General features: G+C 45.7%; 1 protein-coding gene across 1 annotated transcript in view; it reads left to right on the top strand.

The window, feature by feature from the left end:
- The window catches only part of POLR3H (RNA polymerase III subunit H), a 155559-nt gene that overhangs the window by 99826 nt on the left and 38321 nt on the right, over positions 1 to 17412 (top strand). Inside the window, exons 4-5 of the mRNA XM_063940466.1 lie at positions 10999 to 11085; positions 11905 to 11968. Of these exons, the coding sequence (XP_063796536.1) occupies positions 10999 to 11085; positions 11905 to 11968 (151 nt within the window). The remainder of the gene's footprint in view (positions 1 to 10998; positions 11086 to 11904; positions 11969 to 17412) is intronic.

The following is a 17412-nucleotide window of genomic DNA, read 5'->3' on the forward strand; positions in this document are numbered from 1 at the left end:
CTTAAATAAGATAGTGGCTGACTTGGCTACTGCCAAAACTGCCTGTCTGCCTAATACAGCTCCTTCTGTGTCGAAGGCCAAAGGCACGTCCTTTCGCCCCTTTCGTCCTTCAGGTAAAGCAAAAAGGTCAGGCGTACCATAAGCAGGCCTGCACTTCCAAACCTGGTAAGACGAAGCCCAAAAGAGCCTGGGCTGGCCGTCAGCCAGCAGCCAAGACCGATAAGCCTGCCGCATGACGGGGCGGGCCTCCCCCTGGGGGATCCCAGGGTGGGGGGCCGGCTTCTAGGGTATACCCAGGAATGGTTGAAGACCACTTCAGATGCCTGGGTATGGGAAGTCGTCACTCAAGGTTACGCCATAGCCTTCAAAAACCGACCCCCTCATCGATTTTGCCAGACAGACGTCCCGTCGGATCAGACAAAGGCAAACACTCTACATTCGGTGGTACAGACCCTCCTGGATACAGGAGTCGTAGTACAGGTGCCTCTTGCTCAGAGGGCCCGGGGGTACTATTCTCCGCTGTTTCTAGTCCCGAAACCGAATGGGTCCTCCCAGCCCATTCTCAACCTCAAGGCACTGAACAAGTTTGTGAAGGTTTCCAAGTTCCGTATGGAAACCCTTCGCTCTATAGCTCTGGCCTTGGAACCTGGGGACTACATGGTCTCTCTGGACATACAGGATGCTTACCTGCATATTCCTATAGCAGTGACACAGCAACAATACCTGAGGCTCGCTATTGGCAACCTCCATTACCAGTTTCGGGCGTTACCTTTTGGTTTAACAACGGCTCCGCGAGTCTTCACCAAAGTTATGGCGGTGATGACTGTGGTACTCCGCCGTCAAGGGGTCAGGATACTGCCGTATCTGGACGACTTGTTAATCCTGGCAAATTCCCCAGATCTTCTCCTGCGTCATCTGGATATGACGGTCTGGTTTCTACAAGCCCACGGGTGGCTCATCAACTGGAAGAAATCCTCCCTGGTCCCTGCTCAGAGCATGGTGCATCTGGGAGCGCTGTTGGACACTCACAACCAGAGGTTGTTCTTGTTTCAGGAGAAAGTCCAGAAACTTCAGGACAGGATTCGTTGCTTCCTATCTCGTCCGCAAGTGTCGATACATTCGACAATGCAGGTGCTGGGCCTCAAGGTATCAGCATTCGACATGGTGGAGTATGACCGATTCCATTCTCGCCCCCTCCAGAAGCTGATTCTAGCAAAGTGGGACGGTCTGCCTCACCGGATCAGGTCTCAAATGATCTCTTTGACTCCGGGGGTCCGTCTTTTGTTTCCTGTGGCTCCAGGACCGACAATTGTGCAGAGGCCGTCCTTTCTGGATATCCAACTGGGTCCTGTTGACGACAGATGCCAGTCTAAGAGGTTGGGGCGCGGTGCTGGAGCAGCACTCCTTGCAGGGCCTGTGGACCAAGGAGGAATCTCTCCTCTCTATCAACATTCTGGAATTGCGGGCGGTCTTCAATGCGTTGAACCTAGCCCAGCATTTGATTCAGAACCGTCCTGTTCAAGTACAGTCTGACAACGCCACCACAGTGGCTTACATAAATCATAAAGGCGGCACTCAAAGCCGTTTGGCAATGAAGGAAGCCTCACGGATTCTACGTTGGGCAGAACGCCATCTACCGGCAATATTGGCAATATTCATTCCGGGAGTCCTGAATTAGGAAGCGGACTTTCTCAGTCGTCAGGACGTGCATGCCGGCGAGTGGGGCCTCCATCCAGAAGTGTTTCAACTCCTCGTGGAAAGGTGGGGTCTTCCAGATGTGGATCTGATGGCGTCTCGACACAATCACAAGGTTCCGGTTTTTGGAGCAAGGACAAGGGATACTCAAGCAGCATTCGTGGATGCGCTGGCAGTGCCGTGGAGGTTTCGGCTGCCGTACGTGTTCCCTCCGGTGTTACTCCTGCCCAGGGTAATTCGGAAGTTCAAGCAAGAAAAAGGAAATCTGCTTCTCATAGCTCCGGCGTGGCCCAGACGGCACTGGTTCTCAGACCTGCAAGGCCTATCGTCAGAGCGTCCACTTCTACTTCCACAACGCCCAGACCTCCTCGTTCAGGGCCCCTGTGTCTACCAGGACCTAGCCCGGCTGTCTTTGACGGCGTGGCTCTTGAAGCTTCCGTCTTAAGAGCTAAGGGTTTTTCTGAAGAGGTCATTAAAACTATGTTGCAGGCCCGGAAACCGGCCTCTGCTCGGATTTACCATCGGGTCTGGCATTCCTACTTTGTTTGGTGCGCATCTAACCATTATGGTGCTTCCAAGTTTAGCACAGCCAAACTTTTGGCTTTTCTACAGCAGGGCCTAGATTTAGGCCTACGTCTGGCCTCCCTCAAGGTTCTTATTTCTGCCTTGTCGGTGTGGTTTCAGAGAAAAATTGCGACTTTACCTGATGTTCATACTTTCACTCAGGGTGTGTTGCGTATCCAACCTCCCTATGTCCCGCCTGTGGCTCCTTGGAACTTGTCGGTGGTTTTGGAGGCGTTGCAGGAGTCTCCATTTGAACCTCTTGGTTCAGCTGACCTTAAGTGGCTTTCCCTTAAGGTGGTGTTTCTGTTGGTTATTGCCTCTGCTAGAAGAGTGTCGGATTTGGGTGCCTTGTCTTGTAGTTCCCCATAGCTGATTTTTCACCGTGACCGGGCGGTTCTTAGGACTCGTCCCGGATATTTGCCTAAGGTGGTTTCTTAGTTCCACCTTAATCAGGATATTGTGGTTCCAGTTTTTGTCTCTCCTGATTTGTCTCCCAAAGAGCAGTCTTTGGATGTGGTACGGGCTCTCCGTATCTATGTGAAGAGAACTGCTTCTATTCGAAAGTCTGATTCTCTTTGTTTTGTTTGGATTTCACAAACGTGGCTGGCTTGCTCACAAGCAGACCCTGGCCAGGTGGATCAGAATGGTGATTGCGCATGCTTATGTGAAGGCTAGTCTGTCAGCTCCTGTTCACATTACGGCCCAATCTACTCTGTCTGTTGGACCTTCTTGGGCGGCCCAACGTGGTGCGACCCTTGATCAACTGTGCAAGGCGGCTACGTGGTCCTCCGGGAACACGTTCATAAGGTTCTATGCCTTCGATACTGCCGCTTCCCAGGATGCTTCCAGTTGGACGCCGGGTTCTTGTGCCCGCTACAGTGCGTCCCCTCCCATAAGGAACTGCTTTAGGACATCCCCATTGTCCAGACTTGTGGAGCCCAGTGTACCCCGCAGCAGAAAACGAGTTTTATGGTAAGAACTTACCCTTGTTAAAACTCTTTCTGCGAGGTACACTGGGCTCCACAAGGCGCCCACCCTGACGCACTTAGCTTCTTTGGGTTGATATGGCATTAGCCGCTGACACTTCTCTTGTCGTGAGAGTGTTGTGTATGTGGCTACTAACCGTTGTCGTCTCTTTTTCTGCTACTGCATTGGGCTGGTTAACTAAACTGAGCTCCTATGCTGGGAGGCGGGGTGATCTAGGAGGTGGCGCTATGCATCTTGGGAAGAAGGTCAAAGCTTTGAGCCTGTTGGTGCCTCGGATCAAGATCCTACTCTACACCCCATTGTCCAGGCTTGTGGAGCCCAGGGTACCTCGCAGAAAGAGTTTTAACAAGGGTAAGTTCTTACCATAAAACTCGTTTTTCAACTATCTAGAAACATAAGAGTACCTATTTTTTAGTACAAATTATTGTTCTATTGCTACAAGATATCAACATTTTTAAGATTTATTTTTTATATAAATGTTTTAATAAATTATATATACTTTGAAGAATAATTAATGTTGTTGTATTCAATGTACAATTGGTTGTAACAAATAGACCAATCTCTATACCGTAGACACATGCTTTGATGTCTCTGAAAGGTGTTAATCTACACAAATCTTAACAATAGGCGCCCCCTAAAGATACAATTTTCTATCTATCTATCTATCTATCTATCTATCTATCTATCTATCTATCTATCTATCTATCTATCTATCTATCTATCTATCTACCTACCCCGTAGGGTGTGCTTTAATGTGGTGACGTTTCGGGGACTTCTCCCCTTCTTCAGACCAAGAAGACCGTCTGAAGAAGGGGAGAAGTCCCCGAAACGTCACCACATTAAGGCACACCCTACGGGGTATTTATGCATCTATGCAGCTGAGTATAAGTCTCTCAGTGCTGCCTGTCATATTGTGTGCAAGTGTATTTGGGGACTGTAACCCATAGGAGGACACCCGAGCCAGTTATTGGCACGACCGGAGTGCAGTAGGAAATATTTTTTTCTTTAAATGTGTGTATATGTGTATGCATGTGTGTGTGTGTGTGTGTGTGTGTGTGTGTGTGTATGTATGTATATATGTGTGTGTGTGTGTGTATATATATATATATATATATATATATATATGTATGTTTGTTTATATATATATATATATATATATATATATATATATATATATATATATATATATATATATATATACACACTGCTCAAAAAAATAAAGGGAACACTAAAATAACACATCCTAGATCTGAATGAATGAAATATTCTTATTAAATACTTTGTTCTTTACATAGTTGACTGTGCTGAAAACAAAATCACACAAAAATTATCAATGGAAATCAAATTTATTAACCCATGGAGGTCTGGATTTGGAGTCACACTCAAAATTAAAGTGGAAAAACACACTACAGGCTGATCCAACTTTGATGTAATGTCCTTAAAACAAGTCAAAATGAGGCTCAGTAGTGTGTGTGGCCTCCACGTGCCTGTATGACCTCCCTACAACGCCTGGGCATGCTCCTGATGGGGTGGCGGATGGTCTCCTGAGGGATCTCCTCCCAGACCTGGACTAAAGCATCCGTCAACTCCTGGACAGTCTGTGGTGCAACGTGGCATTGGTGGATGGAGCGAGACATGATGTCCCAGATATGCTCAATTGGATTCAGGTCTGGTGAACGGGCGGGCCAGTCCATAGCATCAATGCCTTCGTCTTGCAGGAACTGCTGACACACACTCCAGCCACATGAGGTCTAGCATTGTCTTGCATTAGGAGGAACCCAGGGCCAACCGCACCAGCATATGGTCTCACAAGGGGTCTGAGGATCTCATCTCAGTACCTAATGGCAGTCAGGCTATCTCTGGCGAGCACATGGAGGGCTGTGCGGCCCCCCAAAGAAATGCCACCCCACACCATTACTGACCCACTGCCAAACCGGTCATGCTGGAGGATGTTGCAGGCAGCAGAACGTTCTCCTTGGCGTCTCCGGACTCTTTCACGTCTGTCACATGTGCTCAGTGAGAACCTGCTTTCATCTATGAAGAGCACAGAGCGCCAGTGCCGAATTTGCCAATCTTGGTGTTCTCTGGCAAATGCCAAACGTCCTGCACAGTGTTGGGCTGTAAGCACAACCCTCACCTGTGGACGTTGGGCCCTCATACCACCCTCATGGAGTCTGTTTCTGATCGTTTAAGTAGACACATGCACATTTGCTGCTTGCTGGAGGTCATTTTGCAGGGCTCTGGCAGTGCTCCTCCTGTTCCTCCTTGCACAAAGGCGGAGGTAGCGGTCCTGCTGCTGGGTTGTTGCCCTCCTACAGCCTCCTCCACGTCTCCTGATGTACTGGCCTGTCTCCTGGTAGCGCCTCCATGCTCTGGACACTACGCTGACAGACACAGCAAACCTTCTTGCCACAGCTCGCACTGATGTGCCATCCTGGATGAGCTGCACTACCTGAGCCACTTGTGTGGGTTGTAGGGAGGTCACACAGGCAAGTGGAGGCCACACACACTACTGAGCCTCATTTTGACTTGTTTTAAGGACATTACATCAAAGTTGGATCAGCCTGTAGTGTGTTTTTCCACTTTAATTTTGAGTGTGACTCCAAATCCAGACCTCCATGGGTTAATAAATTTGATTTCCATTGATAATTTTTGTGTGATTTTGTTGTCAGCAGATTCAACTATGTAAAGAACGAAGTATTTAATAAGAATATTTCATTCATTCAGATCTAGGATGTGTTATTTTAGTGTTCCCTTTATTTTTTTGAGCAGTGTATAATGTCTCATTCTACTTTTGGATCCCTATGTATGCGGACACATATGAGAGCTGCTGGGAATTAAGAGGCCTAATAATATTCAGTTCACTTTGGGATCCTTATTTTTATTGATATATGATTGTAGGAAGATTATAAATAAAAAGTTTGATAAATCATTTACAAGGATAATATAAATTATCAGCGGTTTCAAATAGGAAGCTCTACAAACACTGCTAAATCATGGAAGCTTGTTATTTTTAAAAATAACTTTCAGTTTAATATGGACCATATTTTTATGAAAAAACAGCCGTTTCAAATTAAATAATTATCTGTTATCCATAAAAAACACCCCTGAAGAAGTCATAAGACGAAACGCATTGGGTGAAAAGACATGTTTTATTGTTTGGAAAAGTTGAAATTCAATATTGTACTTATAATGAACAATAATACATTGGGAAAATGTTTATCAACTTCTTTTAATGAAATGAGAATTTTAAATCATTTTTAGCAATAAAAAATAAATGTTTTTGAAGAAAAAGGGTGTGTTTGTAAAGTCATCCTCTCTTTATTAGCAACCGAGTATAATTATATTAAATTGTATTCAACTAATAATCAGATAGAAATACACCATATCATATCACAATAAGTGCGCTCCACAGAGAGAGATATATATATATATATATATATATATATATATATAATGTGTGTGTATATATAAAAGCAATGAGAGTATGGCGCCACAGGTGGGTGTGGACAGAAATAGTTAAATAAAATTATTACTATACAGACACTCCCTTGTTCATATAAGGTGTCAGCTACCCCCTAAGTTTTCAGCATGGGTAAGGTGCTTTTAATAAGTTAAATGGGATGGGGGGGATAGGGGTACCAGCGACCGACTGTGTCTGTTCAACTAAATACAATTTATGAAGATAGGCAGGATACGAGAAGGTGGGATAAAAAGTAATACATTTATTTTATATTCTAAAGAAAAAAAATAGTAAAAAATAGACTAAACATGAAAGGTAAAAGTGCTCAAAAAATACTAGGATTAAAATTGGCTAGAACCATAAAACATTAAAAGTATATAAATATGAGATAAGAGAATGTGGGTGTGTCCTATATGACTCTCCACATTTAAGATAAGCAGCATTCTCTTATCTCATATTTATATACTTTTCATGTTTTATGGTTCTAACCACTTTTAATCCTAGTATTTTTTGAGCACTTTTACCTTTCATGTTTAGTCTATTTTTTTTTTAATCTTTATAATATAAAATAAATGTATTACTTTTTATCCCACCTGCTCGTATCCTGCCTATCTTCACACACACACACACACACACACACACACACACACACACACACACACACACACACACGTGGCCTTAGTTAACTGTCTTGATAGCACTCTTACATTCTGAGAGTTGGATAATACTTTAAGTGTACAGTAGCAGTTTCTGAGTAGCTCCACACTTACTCGGCATCTGCGATCAGTTCAGTGCTTGTCGTTCCTGGTTTGACGTCATAAACACACCCAGCGTTCGCCCAGACACTCCTCCGTTTCTCCAGCCACTCCCGCGTTTTTCCCAGAAACGGTAGCGTTTTTTCGCACACACCCATAAAACGGCCTGTTTCCGCCCAGAAACACCCACTTCCTGTCGATCACATTACGATCACCAGAACGAAGAAAAAACCTCGTAATGCCGTGAGTAAAATACCTAACTGCATAGCAAATTTACTTGGCGCAGTCGCACTGCGGGCATTGCGCATGCGCATTAGCGACTAATCGCTCCGTTGCGACAAAAAAATACTGAGCGAACAACTCGGAATGACCCCCAGAGTACGAGGACGGCTCTGCGGCGCGATATACACTGTGCTGCGGGGGGAGGTGAACGCCGGTGACCGAGGACTGTAAGTGCCATCACACTGAGGAAGGGTGAGCTGGATTTGCGATGGCGGCTGGGGGGCTGCTCATATCGGTGGGAAGGCAGAGATGGGGGCTGCATGGCGCCGGCAAACAGGTGTTAAACATCCCAAAAATGTTGCATGGGGTGGGGGTGTGATGCTGCTGACCTGTGCAGCATAGAGGACACTGGGTACAACCACTGGATTCGAGTCATGCTGCCTGTAATTTATGTGCTGAGTGATCAACTTCAGTGACATTCGCTGTGCTGGCTGTCTTTGTTGGTTACTGTTGGTTATTGTTGGTTGCTGCTGGTTACTGTAAAGACAGCCAGCACAGTTATTGTCACTGAAATTGATCACTCAGCACATAAATTACAGGCAGCATGACTCGAAACCAGTGTCCGAAGTCGGCGGTCAGGATGCCGACATTCAGTATACCGACACCAGCATCCCGATCGCAGCAATGCCGACAAGGGTGCAGAGGGTACCCTAACCTCCCACCCCTAACCCTCCGTTTCCCGCAGCCTAAACCCCCTTAGTGCCTAACACTTATCCCCCCTCTCTGCAGCCTAACCCTAACCTCCCCAACACCATATCCTAACCCCCCCCCCCCCCCCCCCCGTCGCGTGCACGCTAAACCAGTGGCGGCAGTGCATACTTACCTTCAGGATCCTGACTGCCAGGATATCGTTGCTGGTATCCTGATCTCCTCGGGATGCCAGCATCGGCATTCTGGCGGCTGTCAGGATTTCGGCGTCGGTATTACGGCTGCTGGGATCCCGACAGCCGGGATCCTGAACGCATACTTCCGATATGATAACAGCCCAACAGCATTGTCACCCTCTCACCCCTCGCTCCCCCACAACACTGTAGGGTCTAAATCCAGTTCGGGGCTCCTATTATAGCGGCACCATAAACCCATTACATATATAAAATGTATTATTTAATAATGTTGTCCTGTTTTTTTATCATATAATTAAGTGCTCTGCCTGGTGCAATGTGTATAACGTGCTCTGCCTAGTGCAGTGTGTAGAACGTGCTCTGCCTGGTGCAATGTGTATAATGTGCTCTACCTGGCGCAATGTGTATAATGTGCTCTGCCTGGTGCAATGTGTATAATGTGCTCTGCCTGGTGCAATGTGTATAATGTGCTCTGCCTGGCGCAGTGTGTATAACGTGCTCTGCCTGGTGCAATGTGTGGCGCAATGTGTATAACGTGCTCTGCCTGATGCAGTGTGTATAACGTGCTCTACCCGGTGCACTGTGTATTACTTGCTCTGCCTGGCGCAATGTGCATAATGTGCTCTGCCTGGCGCAATGTGTATAACGTGCTCTGCCTGGCGCAATGTGTATAACATGCTCTACCTGGTGCACTGTGTATAACGTGCTCTGCCTGGCGCAATGTGTGGCGCAATGTGTGGCGCAATGTGTATAACATGCTCTACCTGGCGCACTGTGTATAACGTGCTCTACCTGGCGCAATGTGTATAATGTGCTCTGCCTGGTGCAATGTGTATAATGTGCTCTGCCTGGCGCAGTGTGTATAACGTGCTCTGCCTGGCGCAATGTGTGGCGCAATGTGTATAACGTGCTCTGCCTGGCGCAGTGTGTATAACGTGCTCTACCTGGTGCACTGTGTATAACTTGCTCTGCCTGGCGCAATGTGTATAACATGCTCTACCTGGCGCAGTGTGTATAACGTGCTCTGCCTGGTGCATTGTGTGGCGCAATGTGTATAACGTGCTCTGCCTGGCGCAGTGTGTATAACGTGCTCTACCTGGTGCACTGTGTATAACTTGCTCTGCCTGGCGCAATGTGCACAATGTGCTCTGCCTGGCGCAATGTGTATAACGTGTTCTGCCTGGTGCAATGTGTATAACATGCTCTACCTGGTGAAATGTGTATAATGTGCTCTGCCTAGTGCAGTGTGTATAACGTGCTCTGCCTGGTGCAATGTGTATAATGTGCTCTACCTGGCGCAATGTGTATAATGTGCTCTGCCTGGTGCAATGTGTATAATGTGCTCTGCCTGGCGCAGTGTGTATAACGTGCTCTGCCTGGTGCAATGTGTGGCGCAATGTGTATAACGTGGTCTGCCTGACGCAGGTGTATAACGTGCTCTAGTATAACATGCTCTACCTGGTGCACTGTGTATAACAAGCCCTGCCTGGCGCAATGTGTATAATGTGCTCTACCTGGCGCAATGTGTATAATGTGCTCTGCCTGGTGCAATGTGTATAATGTGCTCTGCCTGGCGCAGTGTGTATAACGTGCTCTGCCTGGCGCAATGTGTATAACGTGCTCTGCCTGGCGCAGTGTGTATAACGTGCTCTACCTGGTGCACTGTGTATAACTTGCTCTACCTGGTGCACTGTGTATAACGTGTTCTGCCTGGCGCAATGTGTGGCGCAATGTGTATAACGTGCTCTGCTGGCGCAATGTGTATAACATGCTCTACCTGGTGCACTGTGTATAACGTGCTCTGCCTGGCGCAATGTGTATAACGTGCTCTCCTTGGCTCAGTGTGTATAGGAGGTTCTACCTGGTGCAATGTGTATAAGCGGCACTACTGTGTGGAGTAATTTGAATTGATACTATTATGTGACCACGCCCATTCCCCACAAAGTCACACCCCTAAAAAATGTTGGCACGCCTTTGGTGCGCACTGTCGCTGTTTACAGTGTGGGTGAGGGAGCACCAATTCTCTTACTGCCACAAGGGCACCAAAATGTCTTTTTACGTCTATAGTGTGTGGTGTCCTGCATGCTACACAGCCCAGCAGCATCGTAACCCCATCCTCCCCCTTGCACCACTTTTGTAGTGTCCAAATCAAGTTTGTGTTTTTATATTTGAATCATTAATAAGACTAATTAAAACCTTCATTCCGATGGGAGCCAGAAAGGACAGGTAGGACCCCAATTTTTAAAAGTGAGGGGTCCCTGGGACCCACTTTTTTTTGGTCTCAGCGCGATCACTGTGACATGCCATTAGATTGGAAATAGAGAATATGAAATCTATCAACAGCGCTTCATTTCTCGGCAATTATGTTTCTGTTCGGTCTTATGTGTTGTGTTGTGTTCTTGCCTTTCAGTTCATTTCCGATATGTTGTCTTCCATCCTTTTCTTGATGAGATCCTAATGGGAAAAATCAAAGGCTGCAGCCAGGAAGGGGTTCATGGTAAGGGTGTTTGTTCCTTCTTATATGAATGAGCATAGCAAGTTTAGAGTTGTCCTATTTTAGACATCCCATTTTAACTGATGCTGTGGTTTGTCCTTGGATAATAGACCAGTGTAATGACCATTTGGTCCATTCCCTTAAGAATCAAACACTGTCTGATACAGGTTGAGTCTCCCTTATCCAAAATGCTCGGGACCAGGGGTATTTTGGATATGGGATTTTTCCGTATTTTGGAATAATTGCATACCATAATGAGATATCATGGTGATGGGACCTAAATCTAAGCACAGAATGCATTTACGTTTCATATACACCTTATACACACAACCTGAAGGTAATTTTAGCCAATATTTTTTTATAACTTTGTGCATTAAACAAAGTGTGTCTACATTCACACAATTCATTTATGTTTCATATACACCTTATACACACAGCCTGAAGGTCATTTAATACAATATTTTTAATAACTTTGTGTATTAAACAAAGTTTGTGTACATTGAGCCATCAGAAAACAAAGGTTTCACTATCTCACTCTGACTCAAAAAAGTCCGTATTTCGGAATATTCCGTATTTCGGAATATTTGGATATGGGATACTCAACCTGTAGTGTGATATGTTACATTCTGTACTACAAGAGATCTGCCATAGCAATACTGAACCAGCAATTTTATGTATCTGGCATCATAACGTACACAGACCATTCTCTAGGTAGGAAATGATATTAAGCATGTTATTAAACAAGACATCTGTCTTATGTTCGCTGTACTGTAAGATCTTTCAGAGCTGGCACGGTAATAATTCACTCTTGTTTTCCTTCAGTGTCTCTTGGCTTTTTTGATGATATCATTATACCTCCAGAGTCCCTGCAGCAGCCTGCTAAATTGTATCCTTTTCAAGCAGTCGGTCATGTATATGAATATGATATGAATGTAATTGTAGTGCGTGTTATTTTACAATATGCAGAAAATCGTTAGGTCATTTATTCAGCTTACATTAGAAATATTATGAAGAATAACATATGATGTCTCTGCTATTGGCTATTGTCTATTATTATAATAACTGATTTCCTCTATAGGAGTCACAGGACTCTTGAGTATACAGAAAAAAGTTCCAGAGGGCGTATTCTGTTCTATTTGGAATTAAATGTTCATCTGTGGAGAGAATATTTGGTTGAAGATTATTTATTTAGTTTTATTACCAATTATTTATATAGCGCACACATTCCGTAGCACTTTACAGAGAATATTTGGGCATTCACATCAGTCCCTGCCCCAGTGGAGCTTACAATTTATTTTCCCTACCACATGTACACACACACATTCACGCTAGGGTTAATTTTGTTGGGATCCAATTAACCTACCAATATATTTTTCAATTATGGGAGGAAACTGGAGTAACCGGAGGAAACCCACGCAGGTATGGGGAGAATATACAAACTCCACACAGATGGGGTCATGGTGGGAATCGAACCCATGACCTCAGTGCAGTGAGGCAGTAATGCTAACCATTATAGATCTTATGACGACCTTTCTTTGGTATAATTGGTGGAAACAAAAGGAAATTCTGTGGAGATGCCCTCTCACTAAAAACACCCCAAAGAGGCCAAATGGCCTATCAATTTTTTATTTTATTTAAAAAACAGCTTGCATATAAAATTCAATTTGAAGACAGTAGGCCACGCCCAATACAGGAGAGATGACACCAACTCCCACCTTCACCTTATTCAGGTGTGAGCTCAAGAGATAGGTTCCTCACAGGATTGGACAATGGACATTGAACTGATACACTCCTATGCATTTCATCCTGACAAGGACTTCTTCAGGGGCAGGTATCATACGCAAAATAGAACTCCGAATGAAGAAATACAGCTTTTGCCTGGACAATTCTTTCCAAAAGAGATTTTATACAAGATATATGGAATATGGGTCCATTGTGGTCCTTAATGTGGCCATATACAAAGGGGAACTCGGATTAAAGAGATACAGCGTTTGTCCTGGACAGCTCTGTCCAAAGCAGTTTTTTAAACAAAGTATATGGAGAATACAGCCCACAATGAACCCAGTTTAGCTAATTAACGTCTTGGGCTGATATACAGGAAGTTCACTGGTCACAGGTTGTAGTAGGGGGGAAAAAAAGTCAAAAAAATAAATAAATAGTGCCACATACAATATATATAGTACCACATACAATTTCACCATGTTTTAGAGTTAGTCAAAGAAAGAATACCATGTATACTGCTTTTGTGTAGTAAATATTGAACAATTAGTATTCCGTACCCATGTCAGCCATGATCTGTATAATACAGTATCTGCCAAGGTTAGAGGAGTCAGTACAAGTTGAAATTGAGCTGGGAGCTTGCAGCAGCTGCAGTCATGCCACTGCTTACCATCCCCCACAAGCCTAATCAGGAGCGCTATATTTTCCTGAGTCCATAGCAGTGTAAATTATGACAATGAATCAAATGTCCTAGCTCGTTTGACAAATTTAGGCTTCAGGTCCATTGGAATTTTTTTTTATAATAATCTAAAATCCTTTTTAAAAGTCTAAACCAGCTATTGCCACCCTGAGATAGACATAACCAAAGAAGCTTAACCCAATAACCCAAAGGCGTAATGTGTATCACCTTAACATTTGCTGAGTTTGCATGGTGAAGCCTTCACCGACAAATCCTTGACAAGACGTGTCTCAAAAGACCATTTCAGTGTGTGCTAATGAGGTTTTTAAGTTTATGAATAGTATCCATCACATAAACTTTAATTTTATTTTTTTGTGTCATCCCTGACTATTGCTGGGTACAGACTAACATTTTGGCCATTTAATTGAACGGCCGATATATCACGAGATGGTCGGCGGGTGAGTACACCCAAAATAAGTATGAGAATGGATTGGGGCTGGGTGACCAGCGGTGGGGATCTCAGTGGTCAGCATACCGACCCCGGGATCCCGGCCGCAGAATGCCAGCGGGGAGGGTGAGCACAAAGCCCCTTGCGGGCTTGCTGCGCTCGCCATGCAGGGGCTCGGTGGCTCACTGCGCTCGCCACAGATTCTATTCCCACTCTGTGGGTGCAGCTGACACCTACGAGTGGTAGTAGTCCCTATTAGTGGGAATCATGCCGACTGTAGGACTTTTGATCGCTCGGGATCCCGGTGCTGTCATGGTAACCGCCGGGATCCCGAGCGCCGGTCACATGACCAGACCACCTGTGAATGACTTTGTTCGGACATATTGCGTCAGCCCTGCAAGATAGCCGATGCCCGATATATCTACAGACAGACTGTACACTTGCTGCAGGAACTACCTGTGAATGACATCTCAGCTGGACAGGCATGACACATCGGGCAGAAGATTGGTAATTGTATGTGCACTTACCAATTATCAGGTTCAGATGATCGATCTGTTGGTCAGGTGCATACCTAGCATAATCCGCTGCTCCCTACTTGCACCTACCACCATATAATTAGAACCTAACACACACAGCATCAGAGCAATAGAATAGAACACAACACACCAACCACATACAAAAATACACTTTACAAAGTAACCAAAGCCTGAATGAACTAAGAAAGAGTTTTTTCTCTATCGTCCTAGTGGATGCTGGGGTTCCTGAAAGGACCATGGGGAATAGCGGCTCCGCAGGAGACAGGGCACAAAAGTAAAGCTTTCCGATCAGGTGGTGTGCACTGGCTCCTCCCCCTATGACCCTCCTCCAAGCCAGTTAGATTTTTGTGCCCGGCCGAGAAGGGTGCAATCTAGGTGGCTCTCCTAAAGAGCTGCTTAGAAAAGTTTAGCTTAGGTTTTTTATTTTACAGTGAGTCCTGCTGGCAACAGGATCACTGCAACGAGGGACTTAGGGGAGAAGAAGTGAACTCACCTGCGTGCAGGATGGATTGGCTTCTTGGCTACTGGACATCAGCTCCAGAGGGACGATCACAGGTACAGCCTGGATGGTCACCGGAGCCTTGCCGCCGGCCCCCTTGCAGATGCTGAAGTAAGAAGAGGTCCAGAATCGGCGGCAGAAGACTCCTCAGTCTTCTAAAGGTAGCGCACAGCACTGCAGCTGTGCGCCATTTTCCTCTTAGCACACTTCACACGGCAGTCACTGAGGGTGCAGGGCGCTGGGAGGGGGGCGCCCTGGGAGGCAAATGAATACCTATTTTGGCTAAAAATACCTCACATATAGCCTCCGGAGGCTATATGGAGATATTTAACCCCTGCCAGAATCCGTTAAGAGCGGGAGACGAGGCCGCCGAAAAAGGGGCGGGGCCTATCTCCTCAGCACACAGCGCCATTTTCCCTCACAGAAAGGCTGGAGGGAAGGCTCCCAGACTCTCCCCTGCACTGCACTACAGAAACAGGGTTAAAACAGAGAGGGGGGGCACTAATTTGGCGTTAGAAATATATAAAAAAGATGCTATAAGGGAACACACTTATATAAGGTTGTCCCTATATAATTATAGCGTTTTTGGTGTGTGCTGGCAAACTCTCCCTCTGTCTCTCCAAAGGGCTAGTGGGTCCTGTCCTCTATCAGAGCATTCCCTGTGTGTGTGCTGTGTGTCGGTACGTGTGTGTCGACATGTAGGAGGACGATGTTGGTGAGGAGGCGGAGCAATTGCCTGTAATGGTGATGTCACTCTCTAGGGAGTCGACACCGGAATGGATGGCTTATTTAGGGAATTACGTGATAATGTCAACACGCTGCAAGGTCGGTTGACGACATGAGACGGCCGACAAACAATTAGTACCGGTCCAGACGTCTCAAAAACACCGTCAGGGGTTTTAAAACGCCCGTTTACTTTAGTCGGTCGACACAGACACAGACAGAGACACTGAGTCCAGTGTCGACGGTGAATAAACAAACGTATTCCTTATTAGGGCCACACGTTAAAGGCAATGAAGGAGGTGTTACATATTTCTGATACTACAAGTACCACAAAAGAGGGTATTATGTGGGATGTGAAAAAACTACCATAGTTTTTCCTGAATCAGATAAATTAAATAAAGTGTGTGATGATGCGTGGGTTCCCCCCGATAGAAAATTATGGGCGGTATACCCTTTCCCGCCAGAAGTTAGGGCGAGTTGGGAAACACCCCTTAGGGTGGATAAGGCGCTCACACGCTTATCAAAACAAGTGGCGGTACCGTCTATAGATAGGGCCGTCCTCAAGGACCAGCTGACAGGAGGCTGGAAAATATCATAAAAAGTATATACACACATACTGGTGTTATACTGCGACCAGCGATCGCCTCAGCCTGGATGTGCAGAGCTGGGGTGGCTTGGTCGGATTCCCTGACTAAAAATATTGATACCCTTGACAGGGACAGTATTTTATTGACTATAGAGCATTTAAAGGATGCATTTCTATATATGCGAGATGCACAGAGGGATATTTGCACTCTGGCATCAAGAGTAAATGCGATGTCCATAACTGCCAGAAGATGTTATGGACACGACAGTGGTCAGGTGATGCAGATTCCAAACGGCACAAAGTTGTATTGCCGTATAAAGGAAGAGGAGTTATTTGGGGTCGGTCCATCGGACCTGGTGGCCACGGCAACTGCTGGAAAATCCACCGTTTTTACCCTAGGTCACATCTCTGCAGAAAAAGACACCGTCTTTTCAGCCTCAGTCCTTTCGTCCCTATAAGATCATATCTGCCCAGGGATAGAGGAAAGGGAAGAAGACTGCAGCAGGCAGCCCATTCCCAGGAACAGAAGCGTTCCACCGCTTCTGACAAGTTCTCAGCATGGCGCTGAGACCGTACAGGACCCCTGGATCCTACAAGTAGTATCCCAGGGGTACAAATTGGAATGTCGAGACGTTTCCCCTTCGCAGGCTCCTGAAGTCTGCTTTACCAAGGTCTCCCTCCGACAAGGAGGCAGTATGGGAAAAAATTCACAAGCTGTATTCCCAGCAGGTGATAATTAAATTACCCCTCCTACTACAAGAAAAGGGGTATTATTCCACACTATATTGTGGTACTGAAGCCAGAAGGCTAGGTGAGACTTATTCTAAAAAATTTTTTGAACACTTACAAAGGTTCAAATCAAGATGGAGTCACTCAGAGCAGTGATAACGAACCAGGAAGAAGGGGACTATATAGTGTCCCGGGACATCAGGGATGCTTACCTCTATGTCCCAAATTTGCCCTTCTCACTAAGGGTACCTCAGGTTCGTGGTGCAGAACTGTCACTATCAGTTTCAGACGCTGCCGTTTGGATTGTCCACGGCACCCCGGGTCTTTACCAAGGTAATGGCCGAAATGATGATTCTTCTTCGAAGAAAAGGCGTCTTAATTATCCCTTACTTGGACGATCTCCTGATAAGG

The sequence above is a fragment of the Pseudophryne corroboree genome, chromosome 9, assembly GCF_028390025.1.
Source record: "Pseudophryne corroboree isolate aPseCor3 chromosome 9, aPseCor3.hap2, whole genome shotgun sequence".
Lineage (NCBI taxonomy): Eukaryota > Metazoa > Chordata > Amphibia > Anura > Myobatrachidae > Pseudophryne > Pseudophryne corroboree.